The 23,687-nt window shown below is 33.7% G+C and overlaps 1 protein-coding gene across 1 annotated transcript in view; it reads right to left on the bottom strand.

The window, feature by feature from the left end:
* Adamts6 (ADAM metallopeptidase with thrombospondin type 1 motif 6) overlaps positions 1-23,687 on the bottom strand; it is a 202,128-nt gene that overhangs the window by 169,368 nt on the left and 9,073 nt on the right. The window contains exons 3-6 of the mRNA XM_042690837.1: positions 22,194-22,362; positions 16,131-16,345; positions 15,352-15,435; positions 14,702-14,847 (exon numbers count right to left, since the gene is read on the bottom strand). Of these exons, the coding sequence (XP_042546771.1) occupies positions 14,702-14,847; positions 15,352-15,435; positions 16,131-16,345; positions 22,194-22,362 (614 nt within the window). The remainder of the gene's footprint in view (positions 1-14,701; positions 14,848-15,351; positions 15,436-16,130; positions 16,346-22,193; positions 22,363-23,687) is intronic.

Raw genomic sequence — 23,687 nt, 5'->3', positions numbered from 1 at the left:
CAGACACTGGTGGCTCATGTCCGTAATTCTAGATACTTAAGAGACTGAGATCAGAGGATCACAGTTCAAAGTCAGGCTGGGCAGGAAAGTCTGTGAGACTCTTCTCTCTACTAAAATACAAAAAAAAAAAAAAAAAGCTGAAAATATATCTGTGGCTCAAGTGTAGAAGACTAGCATAGCTTTGAGCAAAAGAAGCTCAGAAACAGTGGCCAGGCCCTGAGCTCAAGCTGCATGACCAGTGAGTGTGCACAAGCACAAGTGCACGCGCGCGCGCCCACACACACACACACACACACACACACACACACACACACACACACACACCTTTTGTTAACGAAATAGAATTATCAGGAAATTTGAGGACTTGGTTTTTCATCATGTATGTCAAGATAACCATTCTAAGATGAAGTTGATTTTAGGTTTACAAAGATACTTGAAATGTAGGCCTGTTACTTTTAGCTGGTTTTTATTTCTGCCTTGTACACATGACACAGGAAAACCAGGTAGTTACAAAAGAAAAGGGTGAGTAGGTCATTCTTCACTGTAGCCCGAGGAAATCAAGTTAATGGGCTTTAAGGTGTTGGGATTAATGATCATTCACGTGGCAGATGGTTTTTGTAAAGAGGGTCAAAATAACATGGATCTACATTCATTATCATTTTGAACTCCTCTCATCAGAGATGGGATCTAGTTCATCTCCCCTGCACCTTGACAATTTTGTGACATTAAAAGTTACATAGGTTCAGAATCCAGTTCCACTTGCTTCTCTTGAGCACTGGAGTCCTTGTCCAACAAGGCTGATTGCCCATAGAGAAACACATTACAAAAGAAACATGCATAACTGCCCTCAGTTCCTGCAGTCCCCCTGTGGCTCTAGCTTTAGTTACAATCTAAATGTAATACTGTCTTAAGAGACATAGCCAGAACTGTTCAACTAGCTGATCACTCCCCAAATTTCTGACCCACAGAAGCCATAAGCAATTCTAAAATTGAATGTTGTTGTTTTAAGCCTCTAAGTTCTGGAATGATTTGTTAAGAAGTATAAGTAGAACAAAACAGTATCATACAGTGAATAGTGAGTATTAAAAATTCAATTAAAGAGGGATACTTAGTTAAGGAATTAAAATTATGAAAGTCAACAGGGTGCTGTGGTTCACACCTGTAATCCTAGCTACTCAGGAGGCTGGGATCTGAGGATCAAGGTTCAAAGCCAGCCCAGGCAGAAATATCTAAGACTCTTATCTCCAATTAACTAGCAAAAAGCTAGAAATGGAGCTGTGGCTTAAGTGGTAGAGCACTAGCCATGAGCACAAAACCTCAGAAACAGTGCCTAGGCCTTGAGTTCAAACCCCAGGACTGGCATATAATATATATATATATATTTGTATATACATATATGTGTATATGCCTATATATATTGATATATAGGGATATATATGAAACTCATAATTTTTAAGCTGTCACAAGTCTCCAGTTTTTCTTCACATTCTACTCAATAATATCAATCTAATATAAAAGCCAAAGCAAAAAATTTATGAAGTGTTTAGTCTACTGAAAACAGCAATAGCAATAAATAGGGTTACTTTTTTGTAATATTTGGACCTAACTGCAAACTTCCAGTAACTAAACTTCCTGCTTTTCTATTCTAATAAAATATTACCTGTCCAAAGCTTATCACTTTATAACTTACAAAGTTTTATACTCACAAATTCATTTAACCTTATAAATAATCCTATAAAGTAGCAAGGACCCAAAGAAAAAGCTAAGTAAAACAAATTATATAAATTGCTCAAGACTGACAAACTGACATGGGGAATATTTAATCTAATCAAGTAAAAGACTACAACTGCTACCTTAGACTAGAAGCCAAGATCTAAGAATGTGCAAGGCACACAGATGATATATTAGATTGTCACCGATCACCTGACACAGAGTAAATGTGCTACTCTCCAAGGAACCAAGAATAAAACAGATATTAAGTATAATGCTCCTAAATATTATACTAGCTCACTTTTTAAATATTGTCCCTTGAAAATCTTGCATTTTTAATAAGCTAGATAATCACTAAAGGTTATTCTAAATACTAACCTCAGGAGTGTTATAATATTTTATGTGTCAAACAAAGTAGGTGTTATTTCAAAGTCCATTAAGGTTTTACATAATCAATGCCAAGCATCTCAAATCCCAGGGGAAAAAGATTTAGCACGCTGCAGTTGGATATCTTTTTTAAAATATGCACCAAATGGAATTTTCATTGAGCTGCAAGTTCTATTTATCAGGGGTTTGTTGTTAATGTTGTTTAGTGCACATAAATATTGAATATTATTTGTAGGGGAAAAACTAGCTTTTTAAAATTCTCTGTCTATATTTTGCCACTAACCACACACCCCCAACCATTGGAATAGTTCCATCTCCTTTTAACAACTTCCCATTAAACCTCATGAACCATATCCTGTACTTAATGGGCTGTTAATATTTTAAAGCTTCTGCAGTTCTACTGTAAATCTCTGGTCCCTTTTGCATTGAAAAGATATACCCAAAGACATATTGAAAAAAAATATATATATACATATTTCTAGACCACACAACTTACATTTTGACAGATGAACAATAATTCATAATAATATAGTAGGCACAGTAATTGGGACAGCTATATATCTGAAAACACTAAGTTTGGTTGGAACATGCACACATTTCACTGACTTCGAACTTGTCACATTAGCCCACATCTGTACAATACACTTGATTAACCACTAACATGGCACTTCAATGCTTTAAAAATAAACAAAATTGCTAAGCACTAGTGTCTCCCACCTGCAATCCCAGCTACTAAAAGTGGCTGAGATCTGAAGATAGAGGTTTGAAGCCAGCCCAGGCAGAAAAGGCACTTATTTCCAACAAACTGCTCAGAAAAAGCCAGAAGTAGTGCTGTGACACAGGTGGCAAAGCACTAGCTTTGCAAAAACAAGGTCACGAATAGCTCTGAGTTCAAGTCCTAGGACTAGCACAAAAAATCCACAAAATTAAGGTAATATACCAAGAGTTTAAACTGATTGTTCTACATTAGGAAATTTATGTAGATATTTTTTGAATGGAGTAGGTGAGCTAGTTAATTATTTCAGGAAAGTAAATTGAAACTCAAAAAACATTTTGTACATTTCACACTTTGGGGTGGGATGATATTAATAAATAGCCTAGATGATGTAATTTCTAGTTTCTATCCCTGTTTTTACTCATTTTATGGATTTTTTTACCTGAATAAAACATTTAGGCCCAGAAAAAGAAAAAAAAGATAAAACTTTACAAGGCGTAAAAATATCTCATTATTTCATTTATCATGACATAAATGGCTGGATAATGGGAAAGAAAAACTATCCAGTTGTAAAAGATAGATATCTTCTCCTAACCCAAATCATTTCCTTACTTTCACATTCTCCCCGCTTTTCCTCTCTAAACACCAGTTTGCTCTAGCATTTAGAGATTTCACAGCAGAACGTGTGCTGTGGCCTTTCAGATAAGTGCTCAGAAAGATTAGTCTTCAAGCCAGGTGCCGGTGGCTCACGCCTGTAATCCTAGCTACTCAGGAGGCTGAGATCTGAGGATCATAGTTCAAAGCCAGCGGGGCAGGAAAGTCCGTGAAACTCTTATCTCCAGTTAACCACCGCAAAACCGGAAGCGGCCCTGTAGCTCAGATGGTACAGCGCTAGCCTTGAGCTGAAGAGCTGAGGGACAGAGCTCAGGTCCAGAGTTCAAGCCCCATGACCGACAAAAAAATAAATAAATAAAAGTACTCTTCAATGACACTGCCTTTATTTTAGGAAATCACATGACAACTCCTTTTCTCAGATTGCCTTTGCACAAATTCAAAATGACCACTTTGATTCCAAAAGATCAAACACACTGCTTTTTTTCAAAATGATTAAATAGTTGAATTATATTACACTTGCTTATATTTTCGCTGCTTCTCAGCGCTTCAGCTCAAGGCTAGTGCTCTACCACTTGAGCCACAGCACCACTTCTGGCCTTTTGCTGCTTATGTGGTGCTGAGGAATTGAACCCAGGGCCTCATGCGTACAAGGCAAGCGCTCTACCACTGAGCCACCTTCCCAGCCCCACTTGCTTATATTTTCATGTAAATAATACTCCTTTATTTTTCTATTTTCTTTCCAATAAATGATCAAAGAAATGTCTAAGAACCCTTCTAAACTAAATTCCTGAAATGTAGTATCTCTTAATAATGTATGTAGTATGTTCAAATATGAAAAGACAGTATATGTATGCCCTAAACCACAAAGTCCTAGATCTGGGTCAAATTTTTATATGTTTTCCAGTAATTTATTAAAATTTTGCATGCATAATCAACTGCAATATGAAGGAAAATTTCTAAGGAGAGCAAACTATAGAATGATCAATAACCTGGCAGGGGGAGAGAGGAGGAAACTCTTCTTATGCAACCACAGCGTGGTTTCTTTATACAAATGTTCTCCATTTATTTTTTTAAAAAACCTCAAAATTAGTTTTGAGGAGATCTCAAACACATGAAATTTTTACCTCTTCTCTACCAAAATTAATTTTCTAAATAGCTTCTACTATATGTCTAAGTGAAAATAAGACTCTTTCTTAATTCTAGTCTCTTTAATGATTTCATGGAAATGTATTTTCCCCTTATGAGAGAAAAATGTAATAGCAACTAGCTATTGGCACAATTTATTGCCAGTGCTGCCTATAATCTAACTGAACCCTACACTTCTCAAATTAGAATGGGTTAGTAGAATTTGGCAGGTTGTCACAAGCTAAGAAAAATCATTAAGACAAATACACTATATCTTTTTGCTCATTCAAAGTTATTCAAATAGAGGTATAACAGGGAAGAGAAAATAATTTAACTGGTAACTAAAATATTTTTATTGAAATACAAATTTATTAAAGATTATCACAAGCTAATTGTCTAAATTACTCTGTAGATCACTTAAATATGCCTTTAAATCTAGGGAAATAGGGAAGTAGAAATATTCTGCTACAAAACCCAGTAAATCTTCCTACAAAGCTATTCAGATTAAGATATTAAAATTAACAATAGCTATCATTTGTTGAGTATGAATTTGTGCCAGACACTGTTCTAAAAAGTGTGCATACATTATTTAATCTTCATATCCACTCTGTGAGGAAGATTGGCTATAACTTTAATTTACTGGTTAAAAAAAATAAAAGCACAAAGAAGTAGAAGGACTTGCCCAATATCAGGCAGATAGGAAGTGATAATTAATGCAAGGAGTATTTTTAGTATGATAAAAGCTTAATATGTAATATATTCTGGAAGAATATACAGCTTTAGTTGAAAATGAAAATATCAAATGCTTAAAAGCTTTTGAGAACCAAGAAGTTATATTGTAATAGAACTAAAATAAATTAATATAAAGGTAAACAGTAATATATACTTGCCTGTTCATAAATGTTGTTCTTGAGCGAACAGATTAAAATTATAGTCATAAGTACCTTGTGTGTGTGTGTGTGTATGCCTGTATTGGGGCTTGAATTCAGGGCCTGGGTGCTGTCCTTAAACCTTTGTCTTCACGGTAAGTTCTCTACCACTTGAAATATGGTTCTATTTCTATTTCTCTTTTTTTGGTGGTTAAGAGTGGTTTGGTGATTTGCAGATAAGAGTCTCGTGGACTTTCCTGCTTGGGCTAGTTTGAACCATGATCTTCAGATCTCACCTTTTGAGTAGTTAGGATTACAGGCATAAGCCACTAGCACTCAGCCCTAAGTGCTTTTTTAAATACACGTACACAAGGCCATCTAACTGAAACAGTCGACACATACACACGTATACACAAGAGTATTTGACAAAATACATATTGTTTATCATGAAAGCATATTCTATAAATACATTAAAATAGTAATTTTACTACATTTATATTGATTTTTTTGGTAAGGTATTTACACATTACACAATTATAGTCATACATTATCAATAATATGATCCAATACAAATATATCTGGAGAAAGGGATATTCTACATATATTTATGTTAACAATTATAATGGCAATATACCACAATAATTGATATTCAATAATTTTGGCCAAGAACAAAAATATAAGATTTTATAAAAAATATCTATTTTGGCATCAAGTAACAACATAAATGATAAAGTGAATTTTAAAATAGTAATGAGTGAAAATCAACAACTGACCTAAGTGAAAATCATAATTAACTCAACCTAACACTTACAATGGTATTTTGCTACATTTTAAACTAGTTGTAGCTTAAAATGCTTAATATCAGTTTACAATTCTTTTATTGCTGTGTGCCACAGTATTCTACATTATTTTTTTTCATTTTATTTTATTTTTTTTTTGTGTGAACATACTGTACAGAGGGGTTACAATTACATGGGCAGGATAATGCACACATTTCTTATCAAGCATTGCAGTCTCCCTACATTATTATTTTATGAACATAAAATCATTATAACTTATTTTATATTTTACTAATAAACAGACCAACCTACATAACAAAAATCAATTTTATGGAACTGCACTTACTTGTATGTGGTACTGAAGGATGAACTTGTCTTCTTGATCAGAGTCTCTCAGAGTGACCTTAAAGACATAGCAACAGGCGGCCATCTCTTAAAGAATTACTGGCTAAAACCATAGGCAGGCTCAGCTGGACATCTAATAGTTTCTCTAAAGAAACTCTGTGGTAAGCCTATAATTTTCTAAGTCTCATTCCACTTTAAGAACGTGAATAAATGAAAACTTTCAGGCAAGATTGCAAACCTTACACCAGCTGTCAATCAGTTTTCCCAGGCAACTTCCTTTAGTAGGGCAATACATTATTCTGGTTTGCCAGACCATTTCCAATAAAAAGCACAGCAGGGATTTTTAAAAGCAAACTTTTTTCAATATTATCTAAAAACACTCAATTGAAAAAAACTCTAATATTTAAAAAAGGAAAAGCTATAAGCAATATTATTAGTTACTCATAATTGGCCAAATAAATGCCTTATTCTGCTTTATTCACAAAGAATATTTTCTCTAGTAGTGGCCATTCTAATTGCATTAAAACTGTACTTATCACTTGATGCCATCAAGCTAAAGCTCATTTTATAATTAAAGTATCTATGTTCTTAAATCTGAGAAGGTTTAAATTAGTCATTAATAAAGAACTAATAAAAATACATATTTTCTATATTCAGAGTAGTTTTTGGAGGCTGCTATTTCTGTTGACATTTTAAACTAAACTGATATTTTCTCTAAAGAATTAATTTCCTATTGTAACCCCTCTGTACAGTATTTTCACAATAAAAAAAAAAGAATTGGAAGCAAGAGTTTCTTTAAAAAAAAAAAGAAATAATTTCCTTTTGCCTTTACTCAATCAGGAGTATGTTCTTATAGTTCATTGAACAGATAAATACTAAGAAAACAAAACACCCACGATTGAGCTACCCTGGCATACTGAACATGTTAAGGAGAGGAATTTGAGAAATGGATGGTAAGAGAACAATCTGACAACCTTCTTCTCTGAAGCAAGTCATATGATTGTGAAGTGTCATATGCCTGAGGAAAACAGGCTCTTAATCTCTGCTGATGGAGGGACAATCGACAATCAATACTAAGAGACATCTGAACAAATAGACCTTGTAAAATGTTCCCCACTTCACAATCTCCTTACCTTATACTTCTATATAATATTATATTTCTCATAATTTCACACTTTTTATCAAACCAAATGTAGAAATTGTCAGGTTTAACTGCTTCTGCAGATATTTATTTCCTTCTGCAGATTGTCATGTCACATAAAATTTACATTTAATATATTTGCATGCTTTTTTTCTGCTAACTTTCAGACTGAACTGGAGACTCTAAGAAGATTAAGGGAAAGATTTTTTTTTCCCTTCACTATACTAAACCATGTAAAACTATGAGCTATTATTTTCTGAAGAAAATGTAAGATGTTTTAATAGGATTTCTGGGAACTTAAGCAGAACCACAGAGAATTTACTGATGATTCTGAATGGGGAAAAAAATAGCCCAAGGGTAGGAATACATTTAATTAAAAGCAACCATTTTGAAATGTATTTTGTACAAAAAGAGGACAAAAAGCATCCATGCCCCAATCTCACACCATATATAAAAGTTAACTCAAAATATTAAAGATCCACATTTAAGAGCTAAAATAATTTTAAAACCTTACCAAAAAAACTTAAGATTAAGCAAGTATTTCCTTTTTAATTTAAATTTTATTGTAAAGGTGATATACAGAGGGGTTACAGTTATGTAAGTCAGATAATGAGTGCATTTGTTTTTTTAACAGTGCTTCCCTGTCCCTCATTTTCTTCCACTGTTTTCCCTCCCAGGCCCCCTACCCCAAGTTTCAAAGTTTATTTCTAACATGGTATCTTGTGAGTGTCACTGTTGAACTGGTTCACCCTTTGTCCCACCATTCTGTGATTCCTCTTCCTTTCCCCAATTCAGATAAACTTATATGCAAAACAAAGGGTACAGAAATAAAAAAACAGTGACATGAGGGAATAAACCAAAGGGAGGAAAAGGGGGAAAAAAGGAAATAGTTGCAAAAATACAATAAAAACAAAGTTCCTATTTCTATTTCTTGGACTTCATTTCAATAAACATCATTTTATATGGCCATATGCACATAGCTGCTGAGCCATTGTGATCCTCTGCTAAGATTATCCTAGACATATTCTAGATATTACAAATGAGGAAAACCATGCATCCTGTGTTTCTTTAAGTCTGGTTTACTTCACTTAATATCCTCAAAGAAACAATAACTGCATTAATAAGTAGGCTAAAGACTTATAGAGAAAATTATCCTAAGAAATAAAAATAACGTTCAACATTTCTGACCATGAAAGAAATGCAAATCAAAACAACATTGAGATTGCACCTCATCCCTGTTAGAATGGCCATTATTAAGAAAACTAATAATAATAGATGCTGGCGAGGATGTGGCCAAAAGGGAATGCTACTACACTGTTGGTGGAAATGTAAACTTGTTCAACTACTCTGGAAAGCAGTATGGAGACTCCTCAAAAGACTAAACATAGAGCTTCCCTATGAAGCTATGAAGTAATCCCACTACTGGCATCTATCCAATTGACCACAAACCAGGCTACATTAAAGCCACCAGCATAACCATGCTCATTGTGGTATTGTTTACCATAGCCAAGATATGGTATCAACCCAGAAGCCCCTCAGTGGATGAATGGATCAAGAAAATGCCGTGTATATACACAATGGAATTATATGCCTCCATCAGAAAACATGACATTGCCCCACTCATAAGGAAATGGAAAGACTTGGCAAAAATTATACCAACTGAAGTAAGCCAGACACAAAGAAACATAGGCTGTATGGTTTCCCTCAGTTTTAATCATTAGAATGTACCTACAAATCTACAAGTAAGCCCAATGGATAGTAAAGACAAATAATTACACTAGGATATGATTAATTAAACAGCAGGCTAAGCATGTGCATAGTGAGACACAGGAGGATATTCTTGGTAGAGGAACACAAGAGCTCAATAGTTATGTGCATATGATCACATAAAGTAATGCTTATCAAAATGAACTCCAAGAAATGGAAGCAAGAAGTTTTTTACTGGACTATTTGAGGGTTTTTCCCTTTTCCTTTCTTCTTTCTTTGGTTTATTCCCTCTGTTGCTTTTTTAAAATTTCTGTACCCTTGTCTTGTATCTAAGTTTATCTGATTTGGGGAGGGGAAGCAGAAGCGCAGAAACAGTGGGACAAAGGGTGAACAAATTCAACTGTGAAACCCACTAGACACTATGTTGGAAATGAACTATACAGCTTGGGGGGCAAGGAAGTTGGGAGGGGAAAAACTAGGAGAGAATAAGGGAGGGAGTGCTGCTGTTCAAAAGGAAGTTTACACCGGGCAGCGGTGGCTCACACCTGTAATCCTAGCTACTCAGGAGGCTGAGATCTGGGGGTCACGATTCAAAGCCAGCCAGGGCAGGAAAGTCCGTGAGACTCTTATTCACAATAAACTACTAGAAAACCATAAGTGGCGCTGTGGCTCAAGTGGTAGAGTGCTCACCTTGAGCTGAAGAGTGCAGGGACAGCGCCCAGGCCCAGAGTTCAGGCCCCACGACCGGACCCAAAAAAAAAAAAAAAAAGAAGAAAAAAAAAAAGAAATGTCTCAGTTTACACAGAAATTATAGTCCCACTAGTTTGTCATAGTTCTAGCCTGGAAAAGAAACTGAGACTAGATGAGTGGTTTAAAGAACCAATATGGAAAAGTTAAAAGGAAAAGAAAAGGCAATACGGGTTTGGGGAAGTGGGCATGGGTAATATTGATGGGACCAAAGTGGTACATACATTGCAATGCCCAAACACCAAAATCAACTTCTCTAAAAATCTCAATTCACAATATCCATGCTGCCTGTAAGCTATCCTAGCTACTCAGAAAGCTGAGATCTGAGAAACAAGGTTCAAAGCCAGCCTAGACAAATAAATCTGAGAGATTCATAACTACAATTAACCAGCAAAATAAATAAATAAAACGGCAGAAGTGCAGGCATGGCGGCATGGCTTACGTGGTAATAGATTAAGCCTTGAGTAAAAAAGCTAAGAAAGAAGGTAAGGCCTTGAGTTCAAGTTCCAGTAACCATTCACACACACACACACACACACACACACACACACACACACACACACACACACACACACAGCTTAGTAAAAGTCATAAAACTAAATGTTAATGTATGACATTTAATTTCTTTCTTCTATCTGTTCTCATAGATAATCATGAATCCAATATATAATCCTGACAGATACATTCTTTAAAAAAAAATGTTAAAGCATCTAAATCCATATATTATAGGACATGTTCTAACAGGAAAACACTTTTATAGCTATTTTTAAACTACCATCTGAAAACATTAGTCATGTTACTTCAGAAATTCTAACTCTATTAGCATTCAGAACATCAAAGTAATACATTTATGACTCCTTAAAAGGATAAATGTGCTCACTTCTTTTAAAAATAGAATAATTTGACTTGGTGTGCAATTTTTGCTTCTGTGCTTTATTAATATTTACTTATAAATTCTGTTTCATTAATAAAAATGGAAAAAGCACAATTACATAATCTTTGTAAATGGGATTTTTGAAAGATATTTTAGATATCTTGAAACTTTGAGAACTTAGGCTAATAGGAATGCAGTATTAACACATGCCATAATGTTGATGAACCATGAAAGCTTGTTGCCAAGTAAATCTGTAATCCTAACTACTTAAGAAGATGACAGTTCAAGACCAGCCCCTCCACAATAACCAGTAAGAAGCAGAGCTGGAAGTGTGATTCAAGAGGTAGAACGCCAGCTAAGCTAAGAAGCAAGGCAAGTGCAAGGCACTAAGTTCACATCTCAGCATCATCACAAATAAAGGTCAAATTTCAACATTCTGTATAAATCCATTCTTAGGCAAACCTATATAGTCAGAAAGTTCAATTTGAATTTGACTGTGGCTACAGCAAGGGTGGAGCCGGCAAAGAAAGGAATGGGACATGAACTCCTTTGGGAGTGATGGAATATTGTCAGATTTATTATACTGATGGTTGTACAATCCTGTGAATATACAACACCCACTAAAATGTACATTAAATGGGTAAATGTTAAATGGGTAAATGGGTAAAATTCTATTTTCAGAAAACTGCTACCATAAAAAGAACTTAGGCTGTAATTTCTACTCTAAATATATAAACTGTTATGTGTTATTTTCTAAAATGGAAAAATATGTTTCAAATGTTTTATGAAAGAGAAATCCAAGAAACACATATATTAGTGTGTTTATGCTAATTGGCAAACATTGATGCTTGTAAACTCTCACTTTCTATTGAATTTCAATTTATATGTGAATTTCTTGATAAAAATAGGAAGTCAGACTATATAAGAATTCCTCAAGATAAATTTAAAAATTGGTTTTAATGTGTTAGTGAAGCCAGGTGCTGGTGCCTCATATCTATAATGATAGTTACTCAGGAAGCTGAGAGCTGGTGATCACAGTTCAAAGCCAGCTTGGGCAGGAAAGTTGGAGAGATTCTTATCCCCAATTAGATAGCAAAAAGCCAGAAGTGAAGATGTGGCTCAAGTAATAGATTGCCAGCCTTCAGTGACAAAGCCACACAAGAGTGTGAGGCTCTGATTTAAAGCCCCAAAACTGGCACAATAGAAAAAAAGAAGATATGCTGGATATTTCCTGATTTCATATGAAAATATAAATAAATGTCAAGTTGAAAATTTCTATTCTTATGTAGTAACTCGTACTTTATAAATGATGTAAAGTAATATATGTCAAGTTAATGCTTTAGACATTTGACAATTATATTGTTATATTGATATTGACACATATTAATATATATATTTATCAATATAACATGTTGTGCAGTATCAATACAGAAAACTTTATTTGATGATTTTAAAAATAAGTCATTTTGGCCTGGCACCAGTGGCTTACACCTATAATCCCAGCTACACAGGAAGGGTCTGAGGATTGCAGTTCAAAGCCAACTGAGGCAGAAAAGTTCATGAGACTCTTACCTCCAACTGCCAAAATGTCAGAAATAGAGCTGTGGCTCAAGTAGTAGTGTGCTAACTTTGAGCAAAACAACTCAGAGACAGGGTCCGGGCCCTGAGTTCAAGCACCAGGAACAGCACCCAAAAAAAATCAACTCATTAAATAAAAATAAATAAATAATTAAAATAAAATTCAAAGTTTAATAAGGATAATTTGAAAAAATTTAAGCAAGTTTTAATTATGTACTTCTTAAGTATATTTAAGTAGTCATTGTACCATTTTAAATTACGTTTCTAGGATTTCAAGTACAAAGTACTGATCATTTCCTAAACTAGTTATAAAAAGTCATATTCCATCATTTTAAAATAATTTACTAATCATTAAATTTAATATACATAACTTCTAAGGAATCAATCAATACAAGTTACGAACAGTTTAATTAAAAATATCACTTTCACTATTCACTACCTGAATACTTATGTGCATGCTCAATGAAACTTCTATTTTGGATTTTTATGATTTGATGCAAATGATAAATATGTCAAGTTGGAAATTTTTATTTTTATGTAGCAGTTAGCTTACAGCTCATTAGTAGGTAAGGTAATACGTGTCAAAGTAATGCTTCAGGCATTTCAAAATAAAATTTGATGTAAATGATAAAAATCCAATGCAGATTCAGAAATAAAACTATGATGCTACATTTTGGAGGAAAGGAAGGATTTTGCAATATAAGTACAGAAACTAGGAATATATCAGTGTTCATTTTTATTAACTATTTATATATAGTACAATTTCCTCTCATAATTTCAGCAACATTATTTATATCCATATTTTACTCAAAGGTTTCTACATTAGCGTAATTTTTAATATATTTTTAGTTCCTTAAGTATATTTGGGGAAATTATAGAACACATTGATGTTGAGAAATTGTAAAACTGATCAGACTAATATGTCAACATTTATGAACATATGGTGTTTTTATGCTCAGCAAGCATGGCATAAATATTATTTTCTGGTTTATAAATGACAGGTAGATAAAGCCAATAAGTAAGTATAACTAAAAGAAAACAAAAAAAACTTTAATTATATGACAGTAAAAGCTAAACCTACATTATTTTACCAAGTTTTAAACTCCTGATCTCCCATGCTTTAGACTCCCACCACACACTTTAATGTCTATGAGCACAGCACCAATTACTATATATGTGATACATGTTTCACATGACTTTGCTGATAAAAAGAAATCATCAGCATAATAAAGCTATTCAACTCAATCACTACATATTGCATTTTGCTTACTGGTTATTATTGTCATTTTATTGTTTCGTTCATTTTTAAATACTGGTAAGAGGTACAAAAACACACTTTTAAAAAGTTATTTAACCATAAAGCTTCCAACTCATAACTAGAGTACAACTTTAAGAAACAAATGAATTAACTATTCTGAACCAGTTTCTTCTTTTCTAAGAAGCTAAAGTAATAATACTCTATTTCAGAATTGTTACTAGAGAATAAAAAAAATACGGGATTTGAAACATTCTTATAAAACTGGAAAGCAATATAGGAATTCACGAGATTACTATTGAGTAATAATTTTGTTTGAGAGAAAAACTATTTAAATGATGTCATAAGCTTACTTCTCTGTGCTGATATATCTTAAATAGTTTTAGATAAATAGCCATTCATACAAGTAAATTTTGTACTAACCAATATTCCTCCTTTTGAATAAGTTAACACTAATCCAATTAGGAGGTAAAAATAGTTATTGTTTCATAACCAAGAGTGAGTGACAACTTAACTTTTGAAAATATTGATTTCCTCATACTTTTAAGCTTGCTTTTTGTATTTAGTTCAATTAATAATTCATGCATATGCTTCAAATTAAACATTATGAATAGGATTTATCAATAGAGAAAAAATATTTATTAGCTGTTTAATTTTAATTTTTTCCTTATTTGGTCCCTTTGATGCAGAAGTATTAATAGCAGACCACACTCTTTCTCAGTAATAAAAATAAATAAATAATTATCTTGCTTTTTCATTGTTATTACCTGAATGAGGTATCCAAAAGAACCAAATATAGTTATAATATAAACAAACATTAACAATCAAAGGAAAATATTTGCAACAAACCATACCTAGTAATAAGAACTGCATTATCGTGGTGGGCAATCCCATTTTCTGGAATGGTGTTTCCATCACTTTGGTGGGAGAGAATTGATTTCTGCCACTTACAGAAGCTATCGAGGGACTTGTCTGCATGGTGGTTTATCTCCAAGTTTGGCTGCAATACAACATGCATACCAGAAATGTTCCAAACAAATTGCTAAGGTCAGTTCTTAAAACTTTTGAAGACTAAAGTGGGACTAAAATTAGAAGCAGTGGTTTCTAGGAATAATCTCTTGCCAATTTTTATCTCTGTAATATCTGACCTAGAGTTCATTTAGTTTATTAATGAACAGACATTCCATTTCCAGCATCAACAATAATGTGAACATATATAGGATTATTAGTACACAAAAACAACCAAAACCATTATTATAAGGTTCATCCAATGCTCATTCTTACACTGAAACAAATAACTAACATATATAGAGAAAGAGAGCTTTAACAAGACATGAGAGTTATATTATTGTGATATAATTTAAATTTGCTTAAAACATTGAAGTTTAAAGCTAAAACTCATATTCAACTAGGACTTTCTAAGAAGATTAGCAGGAAATGTATTCTTTTATAATAAGCAACTCCGTAGCCTGAGTTTTAGGCTTATAAACAAAATTATTCTTACCTGATCCTCTGTGAGAACAATTAATCGAGCCACTATAATATTCACAACGTTTCCAAGACTGGAATCACGGTAAAGTTTGGCAACCTGACCTCCAGAAAAGAAGAAAAGACACAAAGTCAGACAAAAATCATAAGGTGACAATTTGCTTTTTTAAAGACAAATCAATTTTTATGATGTTAAGATATTCTTTTGCTGAGACGTATGACTCTACCTTCAATTTACCCTCAATTTGTACAAAGGCTTTTACATAAATCTACCTCAAGAATATTTTCTTCAGAGATATAGAACATAATAATTAGAGGGTAAGCTGATGATTCAAGTTAAAGAAAGTTCCTTAAACAAGATTCAACAATCCATTGAAAAAGAAAAAAATTACATAAAAATATAAAAAATAAGCATAAAAATTATACATTCTATTAAAATGATGAATAAAGTCATATTTTAATTTATTTTCTATGGAACATTAATTCTTGTGCTGAGCATGTAGCTTAGTGGCAAAGCATATATTTAGAATACACAAGGTCCTGGGTACAATCCCAAGCACCAAAATACAATTAAAAAGCAAAACATAAAATAACATAGACCAATGTGTTTCTATTTTAGGTCAATTTTATTATCATTTATTTCATTTATACCATATTTTATTATTATTTATTTCACAATGTTATCATTACTTATTTCATAATTTTTATTATTAATTTATATTTATTACTCCATAATCTTTGTACAAAACACAAAAAACAACCAAGCAAAATAGATTACAGAGGGATAAAACTTACAATATTCATCACACTCAAAATGTAATGTTCAATGTCTTTACGTCCGTGGTAACCCACCATCATTTTGTCTGCCACAACCAATGTCTCCACAAACCGCTCAATGCTCACTGATCTTTTCAGTCTATGGTGGGTATGTGTGTCATTAATTGGTAGTAATGAAGGAAAAGCAGATGATGTGTCATTCAGCCACCAAGGTTTGCCACTGCTTGTGAAGTCTACAATAAATTAAACAACTAATTCAAAAGATTTATCAATTGAAACCATTTATTTATATATCCTTTATGTAGATATGATTCTCATGATTGTTCAATTAAATAAGATTTTTCAAAGTAATGGAAGGGAGAGAGTAGAGCTAGAAATGTGGCTCAAGTGGTTTAAAAGACTGCCTAACAAGCATAGGTTTTGGTTCAAAAATATAAACCTTTAAATGTCAAATCAATCAATTTTCTGATAAAATTAAACTCCTCACATAAACCCAGTAAAATAAATAAATCTCTGTAATGAATTACTATATAAAAAATTTAAATAATCATTTCATATTATTCTAGTGAGTAATTATATCATAATACATTTAAATTCAGAAAGACACTTTAAAGAATCATTTTAAAGTTGTTTAAAAAGCAATGACAGTATGAACTTTTGAATAGCCTAAGACAGTTCTGACAGAAAACAAAATGTTGCTAAATCTAATCTTAAAACACTTTTGAACATTTTTTAAAAGTAATAGGCTGTTATTAAGCTATCTTACTTAGAACCAATTCAATTCCTCTGGAAATCTCAATTCTAAGAAGTGGTGAATTAGTTTTCCACGTAATTTTAGTTATTTTTGTGTGAGAGTCCTGGAGGTTGAACTCAGGGCCTGAGTGCTCTCCCTGAATTTTTTTGCTCTTCTTTCTCAAGGATAGTGTTTTATTACTTGTGCTACAACTCCATTTCCAGCTAGCTCTTTTGGTGGTTAATTGGTTATAAGAGTCTCACGAACTATGCTGCCCAGGCTGGCTTCAAATCACAGGATCCTCAGATCTGAGCCTCCTAAGTAGCTAGGATTTACAAATGTGAGCCACTGCTGCTCAGCTTTTGCACATAATTTTTCAAGTGTTATTTTGCCAAAATCTATATAGGGCAGAAGGTCAGAGACATTAAAAAGAGATAAAATTCTGCACAGTTTGCTTTGAGCCACATGTAGTTTGGATTATAGTGTATCTTTGCATTTAGACATCTCAGTTTTACTGCTAAGGAATCTTTATTACCATGGCATTTGTAGGGCTGGGGGCATAGCTCAAGTACTCTTGGTTATAAAATATATTAACATTCTAGTTGTTTTAATTTGTGTTAATTTATTAAAAGAGAGGAGGCTTGGTTATTATACAATTTACTTAAAAGGATGTCTAATTAAAAATATTTAAAGGTATGTCAATGTATAGTAAGTGTTTTAAATAATTTTGTTCTCCAGAATTTTTTCTACTGACTTGACTTTATTTTTTAATGGACACTGAAGGAAAACATGCATATGCAACAGAGAGGTTCCACAGTAATTCTTTTTTCTTTTTTTTCAACTGAAAAAGGTGATGTACAGAGGGGTTACAGGTACTTAAGTAAGGAAATGAGTACAATTCTTGTGGAACATTGTTACTCATCTAGTCCCTCCCTCGTTTTCTCCCACTTTCCCTCCCCCCACTCTCTTCCCTCTCAATTGTAAAGTTCATTTTCAATATACTATATTTTGAGTATCACTGTTGGATTGGTTCTTTATAAAATGAGGCTAATAGAAATCAACTACAAAACATGGAAACAAGAAGTTTTTGGAGGGGTGTTAATGTACTATACACAGTTATTTCTTTCTTCTTTCATTTTTTCCATTTGGTTTACCCCCTGTTGTCACTGTTTTTTATTTTGATATCATTTGTCTTGTATATAAGTTTATCTGATCTATGATGGGAAGGGGAAATCACAGAAATGGTGAGACAAAAGTGAACTGACTTGAGAGACCCTGAGTTCAATTCCCAGTACCAAAAGGAATAAAAACTTGCCTCGTTTTGTTTTAAAAAATGATTAGTTCTTCAGATGACACAATTTAATTTTTGATACACTTTGGAATGTTAAAGGAAACATTGTTCCATATAACACAGTTAACTTTCTTCCAAAACTAATGTATGGGTCTCATTGTCTCAAAAATAGTATTTTAATTTTTTGATCATTATCAAGATGTTGACTATACATAGCCAAGTAAATTATTTCATTGACCCGCTTTACCTTGTATTTGTGGCATTATCTGTGGTAGTCATGTACGTACTTGTTTATTTACCCCTGTAACTCATTGCCTTTCCTCACTAAATACAAGAAACTCCACAAGAGCAATGACCTTGTATGCATTATTTATTGTTGCATTCTCAGAATCTAAAACAATCTTGCACAGATATTAAACAAATATTTACTAGATAAATATATAACTGCATAATGAACTTAAATCCAGGTATATAAACATAATATTATCTATGCCAATGGACCGACAGGATATTCAAGTTATCTCTGAGTGGAAGAAGAATAAGAGTGATTTTTTAAGTTTTATTTTTCCTGCATTTTTCTAATTAAAAAAAATTGTTCCAAATGCTTGATAAGAAATGTACTCATGTAATTCTAACTCCTCTGTATGGTATTTTCACAATAAAAATTTTTTTTCCATAAAATGGTGTTGAATTCATAGCTTGAATCTAACCAAAAAATTGAATATCCATATATAATATGAAATAGGTATATCCAGTGTCAAAAGATATTTACATCCTCAGTTTTGACATAAACTTGAGTTTCTTTTTTTTTTTTTTTTTTTTTTTTTTGTCGGTCGTGGGGCTTGAACTCTGGGCCTGGGCGCTGTCCCTCAGCTCTTCAGCTCAAGGCGAGCGCTCTACCACTTGAGCTACAGCGCCACTTCCGGTTTTCTGGTGGTTTATTGGAGATAGGAGTCTCACGGTCTCTCCTGCCCGGGCTGGCTTTGAACCACGATCCTCAGATCTCAGCCTCCTGAGTAGCTAGGATTACAGGCGTGAGCCACCAGCGCCTGGCAAACTTGAGTTTCTTTTAACAGGCTAAAATGGCATTACCCACCTGTCCTGAGACATTGAAATAATATTAAATTCTTGCCAGACATTTTTCAAACTTGTTAAATATCGGGGGCTTTTATTTTCTCCCAACACCACCAGGCAACATTTCCCAGAACTCAGAAAACAACTACAGTATTCTCACTAATAAGAAGCCAGTGAAGTATTTGAAGGTTTAATATAGCCAAATTAAGAGAAAAGATTTGACTAAAACAAGGAATATTAAGCCTGGAGAAAGGAAATCCAGCTAAAAAGTTAGTACAGTAGCACAGGCAACAGATATGAGAGTGAACTAATTGGAATGCTATTAGGGGCTACTTCCCAGACTGTATTGAGAGGGAAATAAATTTAGAACATGGTATTTGTAATTTAAACTAATGGTTAAAAAAAAGAACGAAAGAAAATCTTCTCCCAAAGGGTATAATTACATAATTGCAATAAGAATGGATTTGGAAGTATGTAGAAAATAAACTCTACCTGAGTTAGAATATTGCAATAGGTAGTTTAAAATAAAACATTCTGGATAACAAAGGACTAAGGTATCTTTCAGAATATGATGAAATTTTAAACACTTCCTGGATGAACTGCAAATTATTTGCAGTCATAAAATAAAGTATATTTTAGTATGGGAAAATTTTATCAAGATAAATAATAAAGAATCTGAGGCATGGCTTCAAGTGATAGAATGCCAGCCTTCAGTGGCAGTATGTGCACATTAATTCAATAGATGAATGAATGAATGAATCTTGCATTGTGAAAGAATTTATATATTGCTGTACCTACAACCTAAAGTTTATTAAACATCAATATTTCCCCCATATGCTTGAGTGTCCTTATTTAAAGACTCAATCTAGCCTCCTTATTAATCTACTAATGAATTTTGTTTCACATTTTAAGTGTTTTAAATGGATTTACTTTAAGTGGCCTTTTCTAATATCAACTTTTCCTCACAAACAAAAACCTTCCAAAATCAAAAGCGTAATGGATATTTTTTTATTGGTGGTAGTGGGATGCAAACTTCCCAAAATGGGGCTTTATACTTAGTAGAAAAATGCTCCACCACTTAAGCCATGCCCCTCTTTTGCTTTAGTTCTTTTTCAAGTAGGGGATCTATCTTTGTCTGGGCCAGCCTCATGCATAGCTAGGATTACAAGTTCATAACACTATCACCCAAGTAGCTGGGATTACAGATGTGAAACCACTGCACTTGGCCGAAGAGATTTATAAACCTTATTTAAGAATAAAGTGTGCACTCAGGAAGCGGACATCAGGATTGCAGTTCAAAGCCAGGACAAAAAAGTTCATGAAACCCATATCTCAACAGAGCAAGTTGGGCTGATGCTACAAGCTTCTCACCTCAACCGTAGTAGGAAACATAAATGGGAGAATCATAAACCTGGCCAAACAAGCAAAAGGGAGATTCTAGCTACCAACGAAAATTGGTTAGCAACATGACTCAAGCTGCAGAGTATCTGCCCTGAGTTCAAACCTAGTACAATAATAATAATAATAAAGTAATATATTACTTGAACAATAAATTCAAAAGACCATTTAAACAGTTAAAAAGGAAATAACCCTCTGAAGAACACGGAGGAAAATAAAAAATATGGAGAGATATCAAAGGATAATGCTTTCCCTAATTCAAAGGGCAATCATTGTATTTTATTTTAAATTGATTTGCTGATGAACTCTACTTTACAGTAAGTTGAAATCTGTCCTTGAAATATTTTGTTCCTATTTGCAACTTCTGGAACAAAACTTTCAAAAAATGGAAAAGAAAAATCCAATTTGAAAAATGTAATAGCTTTTAAACTACTAGAAATAGTAGTTTAGAGTAATAATAATACAATAGTAATAAGAGTAATGTAATAATAATGAAAATATAATTGGACTGAGTAAATAGTGTGTGCTAAGATGAGCTCCCAAAGAGGTTTGGAAATCTGTCCAAAGTACACCAGAGCCAATGATCCTTTGATGATGCTATTCTATATCCACTACTACTATTAACTATTCCTATCTTTAGACTAACATTCCATAACACCCTGCCTCTAATCTTATTCTTCTCAAATTCAATCTCCATACAACTGCAAGAACAGTCTTTCTGTGACACAAATATAATTTTAGGGGGCCAATCCTGGGGCTTGAAGTCAGGGTGCTATCCTTGAGCTTTTTTGCTCAAAGCTAGTGCTCTACCACTTGAGCCACAACTCCACTTCCAGCTTTGGGGTGGTTAATTGAAGATAAGAATCTCGTGGACTTTTCTGCACAGACTGGCTTTGAACCTTGATCCTAATATCTCAGTCTCCTGAGTAGCTAGGATTATAGGTGTGAACTACCAGCACCTGGATAAAAATGATTATTTCATCCCTTCAACATAAAAAAATGGGTTTCTAACACAATCAGCCTATACAGACTCCTTAATATAACTTAGGAGCCTTTCATGTCTGTCTCTGTCTCTTCAACCCACATTCTAGTGCCCATTATAGGAACTGTCCATTTCTAGACTGCATCATTCCCCTGGAGGGTTGTAAAATGCTGCATCCCAGGGAAAAGCCCTGTCTAACTACCTTCTCTTTTCCCTTAATGCTCAGCAGAGAAGTTACTTCTTTCATGAAGCTTTCCTTGTCTACTCAAGTCTATTGTTGTTCCAATGATGTATTTCTATAGTCTCCTAATTCAATGTTATCATTACCTTTTGAGTACTTCCTTAAGACTCTTCAAGTCTTATTCAGAAGTTAGGCTTATTAAATTTAGATACCTCTTACTAGCAAGAACACATAAGGCTAACTAACAAGTGTAGAATACTATGAAATATCTGTGTGTGAAAGCTGTAAATATTAGCAAAAAGTTCTTTTTTAACGTGGATTATATTCTAATTACTTCTCAGAGACTCTCCAAAATTATTTATTATTTCTTCTAATACTTGTCAGTAATGATTCAGTATGTTTCTCAAAGACTGTACACTCACCTGAAAGCCCACAATGAGAATGATCATAGAGATGTCGTTGTTGAAGGGTAGACTTTTTGTAAATTACATGAGGATGGCCATTTTCATAATTAAAATGCTTAGAATCCTCTGTGGTATTCTTTAAAGGCTCAATAAAATATTCTTCATCTTCTGTAGCAATAATGCCATGCTAAAAGGAAAAGAAACAACAAATTTATCAAGAAGAATCATTTTAAATATTAGATTTTATCATTAACAAAAGCCAAAAATAAATTGATAACTCCAAAATCAGGTGGTTAAAAGTATACATTAATTAAGCACTCAGTGCATTATCTTTTCTTGGTAAGACATCATATACACTTCCTTATTATTTAAAAAGCTATAAACTATACTAAGCAAATCATTTACATTATTTTCCTCAGGTTTTCAAAACATTGTGTGGGGCAGCAGTGCACTCCAAAACTTATTTCCTTTCCAACTTGACTATATCTTCTATATATAGACATAGCTTGGTGATTAAGTTTCAGCTAGTAAAACTGGGCAGAGGGGGCTGGGAAGGTGGCTCAGTGGTAGAGTGCTTGACTTGCATACATGAGGTCCTGGGTTCGATTCTTCAGCACCACATAAGCAGAACAAGTCAGAAGTGGAGCTATGGTAAAGCGCTAGCCTTGAGCTGTAGAGCTGAGGGAAAGCACCCAGGCCCAGAGTTCAGACCCTATGATCAAAAAAAAAATAAAAGGGCAGAGCTCTGTACAACACCTTCAAATCCAGAACCTAAATACTTTTTCACTCCTATTTTGCCTGCTATATGGAAAGTATATATGGAAAGTACTCTAAAGACACAGAGGAGGTAGAAGTGAAAACAGGACTGTCAGGTACTGGTGGTTCATGCATGTAATCCTAACTCTACCAGCTGCAATCTGAGGATCGAGGTTCAAACCCAGCACAGGCCAACAAATCCTAGAGACTCTTATCTTCTTATGTCCAATGAAATGGCAAAAAGCCAAAACTGGATATATGGCTCAAGTGACAAGCAAAATAATAAGCCAAGCAAAGGTGGGCACTAATGGCTCACACCTATAATCGTAGCTACTTAGGAGGCTAAGATCTGAGGATCACAGTTCAAAGCCAGCCTGGGCAGGAAAGTCTGTGAGACTCTTATCTCTAATTAACCACCAAAAAAAAAAAAAAACCAGAAATGGAACTGTGGCTCAAAGTGGTAGAGTGCTAGCCTTGAGCAAAAAAGCTCAGGGTCAGCATCCAGGCCCTGATCTGAAAAAAAGAAAAAAGGTTGTGCCTCTAAGTGATCACTTGGAAAGTTAATTAACATAAACACTGATATAAGGCAAAAATAAACTATTGTTGTAATCATTAATATTTTGAGATTTAATTTGTCCTTAATTAACATACATCCCAAACATCCCCATATCATAAATGAATTAACAAGCTCAAGAGGTCAGGAACTCACCAGTATCATAGAAAGGAAAGAAAGGGAGCTAAAATTCAAGTAGAACC

Source organism: Dipodomys spectabilis, unplaced genomic scaffold (assembly GCF_019054845.1).
Source record: "Dipodomys spectabilis isolate Male_0828 unplaced genomic scaffold, ASM1905484v1 ptg000140l, whole genome shotgun sequence".
NCBI classification, from domain to species: Eukaryota; Metazoa; Chordata; class Mammalia; order Rodentia; family Heteromyidae; genus Dipodomys; species Dipodomys spectabilis.
The sequence above is the reverse complement of the archived record's forward strand: the minus strand, read 5'-3'. Positions and strand labels throughout refer to the sequence as shown.